Genomic DNA, 9,160 nt, shown 5'->3' on the forward strand with positions numbered 1-9,160 from the left:
ACTTTCTTCCTCACCACATCATCTAAACGCGATTGTAATAATCTCTATAATTGAAGAATCCGAAAGAATAAATCTCAACAAAGTTAATCCTCAAATTTCTAAAAAATATTCTAAATTTGTTCCCTGATATATATAATTCAGAAAAAAAATCTATAGATCTCTATAACTTTTTCTGAATTATTTCGACTTTCGTTTTTTTTGGATTTTTAATCAATAATTTTGAAAGGTGAGGGTTTGGATTATTTTGTCGTTGGTTTAGCGGTTTTTATACCTTTTGGGAATTTTGAGGTTCTGATTTTGATCTTCAGTTTGGTTTTCTGGGGCTAGGATTTTGATTTTGGTCGATTATGAACGAAAAAGGATTGATGATGAATCAACAACAACAAGTGATGATGAGTATGAGTCAATCTCAGATCATGAATCCACATCTTCAACAACAACAACTGGTATCATTAATCAAATTGATTAATTTTAATTTACTTCTTATTATATGAATACTGCGTCGGTTAGATTAGTTATATGCACTAATATTGTAATGAAATTTATGCCGTCAGTATTAAGTACTTACCATTTTGTTAAAGGTTACCAATCAATGCTATTAGATAGAGTGTACTTTCAATTACCTAATTGTTTAAATATTTTATACAGCATCATTGCGCACAACTTAAAAATGAATTTTGTACACCATTAGTGTTACTTACCATTTATTAAAGATTAACCAATCAACAACAATACGCAGACATTACCCTGCCTTGAAGGTAGAGAGGTTGTTTCCGATATTTGTATCAAGTAAAGTATAATCCTAGCATTCATGAAAATTCCAGCATTAAATAGAGTTTTATTAAATAAATTATCTGCAATTACCTGATTGTGTAAATATTTTATTACATCGTCAGTGCACAGCTTAAACGCAATCTAAAACCCTCAGTTTCATTCACAGATGCAACAGCAGCAACCATCAATGATGAATCGGAGCTATGGGATTTGGCCGCCGACAATGACAATTGATCAGATGAAGTTTCAGAACCCTAATGTTATGAAGGGCCATGGATTTGTTGCTGGAGGAAAGCAGTTGAAAAACTTAGGACCTAGGAACAATTGGAAGGGTAAAAAGGGAAATAAGAATGATAAGAGGATGGATAGTGGGAGGAGAAAAGAAAAGGCTATAATGGCTTCTGGGTATCTGAATGGTGATGGAAATGTTGGAGGATTTGGTGGTGGATATAAGCCACCAACACTTAATGAATTGCAAAATCAGAATAGATTAAAGGCCAGGAGATTTTTCCCTAAGAAGAAATTTTATCATAATAATAATAACAATAATATGGGTGCCCCTTTTGCTCCCAGGAACACGACGTCATTTATTATTAGGGCAAAGAAGAGTGGTGGTATTGCCTCATTGGTGTCACCCTGTCCCGTGACTCCGGCAGTGTTGCCAACCCCAAATTTCTCTCCGTCGAGGGAGGTATTGGTGGATATGGCGAAGGAGGAGTGGGGGGTTGATGGGTATGGATCGATGAAGGGTTTGATTAGATTGAGATCACTAGGACATGAGATGGAATTGCACGAGGAAGAAGAGGAAGAAGAGGGTGGAGGATCAAGCGAGAGTGATGTGGAAGAACATGTGGAGGTAGAAAGGCGATTGGATCATGACTTGAGCCGGTTCGAGATGATTTACCCGAATTCTAGTGGTGTGGAGTATAACAATGTTTTGGAGAACCGTGTGGATGATCAGGATTCACATATTGCTCAGTTGGAGGAAGAGAATTTGATATTGAAGGAGAGGCTGTTCTTGATGGAGAGAGAGTTTGGTGATTTGAAGAGGAGGCTGCAAAGTCTTGAGAGGCAGGGCTGTGGATTTGACGAGATTAATGAGGAGGTAGTGGAGAATGAGTCTGAGGAGAGTGAAAGCCATGGAGAGTCCGATTCTGCAGAAGAACATAATGTGGAATTCCTTGAACAGAACATGGAAGGAGGAGACAGGGATGTGAAAGCGGAGGAAGACAAGGCAAATGATGGGGATATTGAATCTGCACAGGAGGAGAAAGTGGAGGGACATGAAGAATTTATTCTTACTCTGCATGATGAACCTCCTAAAAACGAAAGCATTGCACATGCTGGTATTAAGTGTGAAAGAAACGAGGATGCGGATGTGAGGGATGAGAACAAGGTTGAGGTTACTCAAAAGAAATGAAGATGATAAAAACAACATTGAGTCATCAGATAATGCAGGCGTAGGAGATGAAACTATGGAGGAAGCTTCTCTACCTGATGCTGAAGCTGTTGTGCAGACAAATACAGAAGATGAAGAACCAGGAAATGAATGATCAGAGAAGAGTATTTACTATGGTGACTTGTCTAAGTTTACCTCAGTAATGTAAGTCTCTTTTCTGTGTTCTTTCTTGCAATTTCGCTGACATTTCATCTGGAGTTAGAGTACATAAACTTTAGCCTTCCTTTTGGCAACATCTAGAGAAATAATGTTCTGTATGCTGTGATTGCAGACCTTCTACAAGTGCACAGGATGTAGCATTATTGCGTAATTTGTCATTTTCTGCTTTTTTTTTTTTTTTATATTTTCTTTTTTCCAAAATTATGTTTTTTTGGAGCTGTTTGTATGAAGTAAATTAGTTTTGAGTCTTCCTCATTACATCATATCAGACTGTAATAATCGTTGAAGTGACTTTGGAGTTTTTCATATAAACTGTTTCATATGCTGTTAATCATTCTGCATATCTTTAACCTGGGCGTCTGGCAAAGATGTGTCTCTTCTGGGTAATTTCAACCGTGCATCTTATGAATTTTTAAAGTGCGAGTTGCAGTGCTTGCGTATCAGTTTAAGTTTTGCAGGTCTGTGCTTCTTTGCTCGAGGAAGTCAACCTTTACTTGCCTTCAGGCCCTTGAGATGGTTGGCAGCTTCTCTCACAGGAGAATAGATTGTCTTTGCTGTAACCTAAATTTGCTGCCTGTCTTAAACTTCTCTTAGTAGTTCCGACAAAAAAATACTTCTTTTTTGTAGTGTAATTACTGTTAATAGTTACACTAGAAATATTTGCTGTTTTCTAGCTCTCTAACTGACTACCACGAAGTTCTGTTTGAAAAGTAAGAAATCAATGATTAAAGATGGAGCAAGATCAATCTACAGGAGCCCGTGGATAGTTACAAGTGTTCTACGCAGCTATATCTGGCAACTTGCTTCAGATGAGAATTTGAACATCCCTTCTACCAGAAGTGAAAGTAATTAGCTTCCTCGGGTTACTTTGATGGTTAGAGTAGGTGACAAAAATCCTATGTTGCGCTGACTTTCCAAAATGTTGCCGCACCCGTGTCGAATCCTCCAAAACTATACTACTTTTGAAGGATCCGACACGCATCCGACAACATAGCAAAAATCAATGTACTTCAGCAGCTACTCCAAGTTCCCTCTCTTCTTTTTTTTTTTTTGGTCACGATCAAAATGAAAGGTTGTTCTCTGGGCCTCTCTTTTGCTCCCAGAGATGCTGGTTCGAGTCCAGCTCGTGAAAGAGTTTGTGAGTATACCCCGGGATGACTTTTTATCAACAGTGAAGTCCTGATGAAAAATCTGTGATTATCAAGATATCCATGTCTAAAGTTTGAGGGTAAGTCGAATCTATTTTGTTTTAAGTTAATAAGTCTTTTACTACAATGCTAAGTCTGTAATTAGCATGTGTATGTGTCTCTAATTCTGTAGTGATACATACATTTTTTTGCAGTATTTCTTTAGCATTCATGTCGTATCCCATGCGAGTTCATTTGCTTTCCCGTCTCAGGGGCATATGCTTTTGTCCCAAGGATGGCCTCTTTGATGTGGACGAACAAGTGCTCAATTTGGTTAGTTCTTGGATTCTCCGAAGAGATAAAAGATTGTTGATGTTAGAGGAAATGCATTGCTGGTATAGCGGATTCTTGATGAAGTTTTGAGCAATTTCTGTGTTGTCAGATATTTTCTCAATCTTTAGTGCAGTGCTAATATATTGTATTTTGTTATAAAATAAAAGCAATGCAGTAAAATGTAAACAAGAAGAGATAGAGAGAATGAAGAAGTGTTTTCTTCTTTCACTTTGGTGTAATTTTTCATTGCAATTACATGGCCTTTTATAGGCATAAAAAGTAAAGATGATGGACATAAAATAGGAAATTTAATCTTTTAAGTTATTCACAACATGAGCATCCAATGTAGCATCCAATGTAGTATCCAATGTAGTATCCAATGTACAAACTATTCATAACACCCCCCTTGGATGTCCATGTAAGATAATGTGCCTCATTAAAACTTACAAAAAAAATATTGGGATGTACATAGTTATTTATAATATGCATTGCTTGCTGTGCCTCATTAAAAACCTTACCAGGAAAACCCAGTGGGACAAAACCTTGGTTAAGGAAAAGAGTGCAGCGTGTAGTTACTCCCCCTGATGAAAAATCACTTAATGTCTCGAAGACGACGCATTCCAATCTTATATATCAGCTTTTCAAATATTGAGGTTGGTAATGCCTTAGTGAACAGATCAGCCAAATTATCACTTGAACGAACTTGTTGTACATCTATTTCACCATTCTTCTGAAGATCATGAGTGAAAAAGAATTTCGGTGAAATGTGTTTTGTTCTATCTCCTTTGATATATCCTCCTTTCAATTGAGCTATGCATGCAGCATTGTCTTCATACAATATTGTTGGAATATTCTCTTTCGAAGAAAGACCACATGTTTGCTGAATGTGTTGAGTTATAGATCTTAACCAAACGCATTCTCGACTTGCTTCGTGAATGGCTATTATCTCTGCATGATTTGAAGAAGTAGCAACCATAGTTTGTTTTGTCGAACGCCATGATATGGCTGTACCTCCACTTGTAAATAAATAGCCTGTCTGAGATCGACCTTTGTGTGGATCAGACAAATATCCTGCATCTGCATAACCAATCAATGATGGCTTGGATTCATTTGAATAAAATAAACTCATATCAATGGTCCCTTGGAGGTATCTGAATATATGTTTAATACCATTCCAGTGTCTTTGTGTTGGCGAAGTACTAAATCTTGCCAATAAGCTTACTGAGAAAGCTATATCTGGTCGGGAATTATTGACAAGATACATTAATGCCCCAATTGCACTAAGATATGGTACTTCGGCACCAAGAAGCTCTTCATCATTTTCATGAGGTCGGAATGAATCTTTCTTTATATCAAGTGATCTCACAACCATCGGGGGTACTCAATGGATGTGCTTTATCCATATAGAATCGCTTTAAAATCTTTTCGGTGTATGTTGATTGATGGACAAATATTCCATCTTTCATATACTCAATTTGTAGACCAAGACAAAATTTTGTCTTTCCAAGATCTTTCATTTCAAATTCTTTCTTCAAACAGTCTACTGTTTTTGGAAGCTCCCCAGGAGTTCCAATGATATTTAAATCATCAACATACACGGCGATTATAACAAATTCAGATCCAGACCTTTTTATAAAGACACAGGGACAAATTGGATCATTCTTGTACCCTTCTTTCAACAGGTATTCACTCAGGCGATTGTACCACATACGTCCTGATTGTTTCAATCCGTATAAAGATTTCTGAAGCTTTATTGAACAAGTTTCTCGAAAATTTTTATATGCTTCTGGCACTTTAAATCCCTCAGGTACTTTCATAAAAATTTCGTTGTCTAATGATCCATACAAATAGGCTGTAACAACATCCATTAGATGCATATCAAGTTTTTCTTGCACTGCCATATTTATGAGATACCTGAAGGTGATAGCATCCACTACAGGAGAATATGTCTCCATATAATCAATTCCAGGCCTTTGGGAAAACCCTTGTGCCACAAGTCGTGCTTTATATCTAACGACTTCATTTTTATCATTTCGTTTTCGCACAAAAACCCATTTATACCCTACTGGCTTTATGCCTTCAGGTGTTCGAACTATGGGTCCGAAGACTTCACGTTTTCCAAGTGAAGTTAACTCTGCCTGGATAGCGTCTTTCCATTTTGGCCAATCATTTCTCTGTCTACATTCATTGACAGATTTTGGTTCAAGATCCTCATCTTGTTGCATTATTTCAACAGCAACATTATAAGCAAAAATGTTATCGATAACAATATTATTTCGGTTTCATCTTTTCCCGGTTGAGATGTAACTTATTGATATCTCTTCATTTTCATTATTTTTAGGTACCTGGACCTCCCCTAAGGTCTTATCATTTGTTACGTCTTGGGGCTCTTCTTGAGCCACTACCTCTGTGTTATGTTCACTTTGATCACTTGCTCCTTTTCTTCTTCGAGGATTTTTATCTTTAGAACCGATTGGTCTACCACGTTTCAAGCATGGCTTAGACTCATTTGCTTTAATTAATTGTTCTGTCGGGATATCAACTCGAATTGGAGCATTAGCAGCTGGAATATGTGACTTAGTCACCCTTGGTAGGTTAGTGAATGCATCTGGCAATTGATTTGCAATATTTTGTAAATGAATAATCTTTTGAACCTCTTGTTCACATTGATTTGTTCGAGGATCTAAATGAGACAGTGATAATGCATTCCAATCTATCTTCTTTTTCAGCTGCTTATTTTCTCCCCCTAATGTTGGATATACTGATTCATCAAAATGGCAATCAGAAAATCTTGCCGTAAATAAATCTCCAGTCATCGGCTCTAGATATTTTATAATAGAAGGAGATTCATATCCAACATATATCCCCAACCTTCTTTGAGGACCCATCTTTGTGCGTTGTGGTGGAGCAATTGGAACATATATCGCACAACCAAAGATCCTAAGATGGGAAATATTTGGCTCCTGACCAAAAGCCAATTGCAATGGGGAGACTTTATGATAACTTGTGGGCCTTATCCGCACAAGTGCTGCTGCGTGCAAAATAGCATGACCCCATACTGAAATGGGAAGTTTTGTTCTCATAAGCATTGGTCTAGCAATTAATTGGAGGCGTTTGATCAATGATTCTGCTAGACCATTTTGTGTATGAACATGAGCAACCGGATGCTCAATTGTTATCCCAGTTGAAATACAATAATCATTAAAGGCTTGGGATGTAAACTCACCGGCATTATCAAGACGAATTGTCTTAATTGCATAATCTGGAAATTGTGCTCTTAGCTTTATTATTTGAGCCAACAATCTCGCAAATGCCATATTGCGAGTTGATAGTAAGAACACATGTGACCATCTTGTAGATGCATCTACCAAAACCATATAATATTTGAATGGTCCACATGGAGGGTGAATGAGCCCACATATATCACCCTGTATACGTTCCAGAAATGCAGGGGATTCCATCCTAACTTTAATAAGTTGATGGTCTAATAATTAATTTTCCTTGAGAACACGCAGCACAAGAGAATTCCTTAAATTGAAGAATCTTCTGATTCTTCATTGCATGTCCATGTGAATTCTCAATTATTTTACGCATCATATTAGAACCAGGATGGCCCAACCGGTCATGCCAAATAATAAAATTATCTTGATTAGTAAACTTCTCGTTTACTACGGCATGTGTTTCAATCCTGCTAATACTTGTGTAGTATAAGCCGGAGGAAAGAGCAGGTAACATTTCAAGCACATATTTCTTACCGGACATTATTGTAGTAATATAAAGATATTCAATCTTTTCATTATTTGTGGTCGCAATATGATAGTCATTTTGGCGAATATCTTTGAAACTTAATAAGTTTCTTTGAGATTTACTACAATACAGTGCTTCATCAATAGCCAAATTTGTTCCTCCTGGTAGTAATAAATTGGCTCTTCCAGAACCTTCAATTAATCTTGTACTACCGGATATTGTATTAACATTCACTTCTTTCATTACCAAATAAGAGAAATATCTCTTATCTTGTAAAATAGTGTGTGTTGTAGCACTATCCAGAAGACATATATCATCTTTATTAATCTTGAGTCCAACTGAAGACTGGGGAATTTTCATATTCTTCATAAAAAAGACAAATAATACATCATAAGAAATATGAAAGACAAGCAGGAAAAAAAACATTAAGAAATACATTAGAAATGTAGAAACTAGCAACACATGATGCATTAGGAAAATACACTCAAGAAAAATAAACTAGTTGCAAACATAAACATAACAACTTTTATAGCTTCATTCCCCAGTAAGATGATTAGTTCTTCAGTCAATATCCTCAAAGAAGTCCCCAACTTCTAAATGAGTAATATTTGTTAGGCCTTCAAAATCATCATCTTTATATGCAAGATGTGCCTTAGAATCATATTTATTTGAGGGACCTGCTTCATCATCATTATTTTGAAAGGTCAAGTGTGCCTCCACATTATTTTCTTTTTTCTTGAGGGAGGCTTGATAAAGTTTGACAAAATGTTCTGGCGTACGACAAATGCGTGCCCAATGACCTCTCATACCACATCGGTGACACATACTAGTTTTACCTTTTGAATGATTAATTTGAGAACCCTTATTGTTCTCCAATTTATTTCCACCATAATGACGATAATTGTTTCGCCCCCTGCCACGTCCACGTTTACGACCATGTCCACGACCACGGTAATTATTTTGTTTTCTTTCAAACTTATCATATGTTGCTACAGCATTCACTTCCGGAAATGGAGCTGACCCAGTGGGACGGGCTTCATGATTTTTCATTAATAGAGTATTATTCTGCTCAGCCACAAGTAGGCATGTGATTAACTCAGAATATTTCTTAAAACCTTTTTCACGGTATTGTTGTTGTAGCACCACATTTGAAGCGTGAAAAGTAGAAAATATTTTTTCCAATAAGTCCTCATCTGTGATAGTGTCTCCACATAATTTTAATAGAGAACTTACTTTAAAGATAGCAGAATTATACTCACTTACGGTTTTAAAGTCTTGCAACCTTAAATGTATCCACTCATACCGAGCTTTCGGTAATACCGTAAGTTTTAGGTGGTCATATCGATCCTTCAAATTAATCCATAATTCAAGTGGATCTTTTACGGTTAAATATTCAGTTTTTAACCCTTCATGTAGATGATGACGAAGGAAAATCATGGCCTTCGCTTTATCCTGATTTGATGCTTCATTTCCTTGTATAATAGTATTTCCAAGACCTTTAGCGTCAAGGTGAATTTCAGCATCAAGAACCCATGATAAATAGTTCCTCCCGGTGATGTCA

The 9,160-nt window shown here is 36.7% G+C and overlaps 1 protein-coding gene across 2 annotated transcripts; it reads left to right on the top strand.

The window, feature by feature from the left end:
• LOC104220186 (uncharacterized) lies at positions 1 to 2,742 on the top strand. Of its 2 annotated transcripts, XM_009771007.2 has the most exons (3): positions 1 to 226; positions 328 to 446; positions 941 to 2,742. In XM_009771007.2, the coding sequence occupies exons 2-3, from the start codon at positions 348 to 350 to the stop codon at positions 2,192 to 2,194; spliced, it is 1,353 nt and encodes a 450-aa protein (XP_009769309.1). In that variant the 5' UTR covers positions 1 to 226; positions 328 to 347; the 3' UTR covers positions 2,195 to 2,742. The 2 variants fall into 2 exon arrangements, with proteins under 2 accessions (XP_009769309.1, XP_009769307.1); XM_009771005.2 differs by having other exon boundaries at positions 1 to 446.
• Positions 2,743 to 9,160: the final 6,418 nt, after the last annotated feature.

This window comes from Nicotiana sylvestris, chromosome 11, assembly GCF_000393655.2.
Source record: "Nicotiana sylvestris chromosome 11, ASM39365v2, whole genome shotgun sequence".
NCBI lineage: Eukaryota > Viridiplantae > Streptophyta > Magnoliopsida > Solanales > Solanaceae > Nicotiana > Nicotiana sylvestris.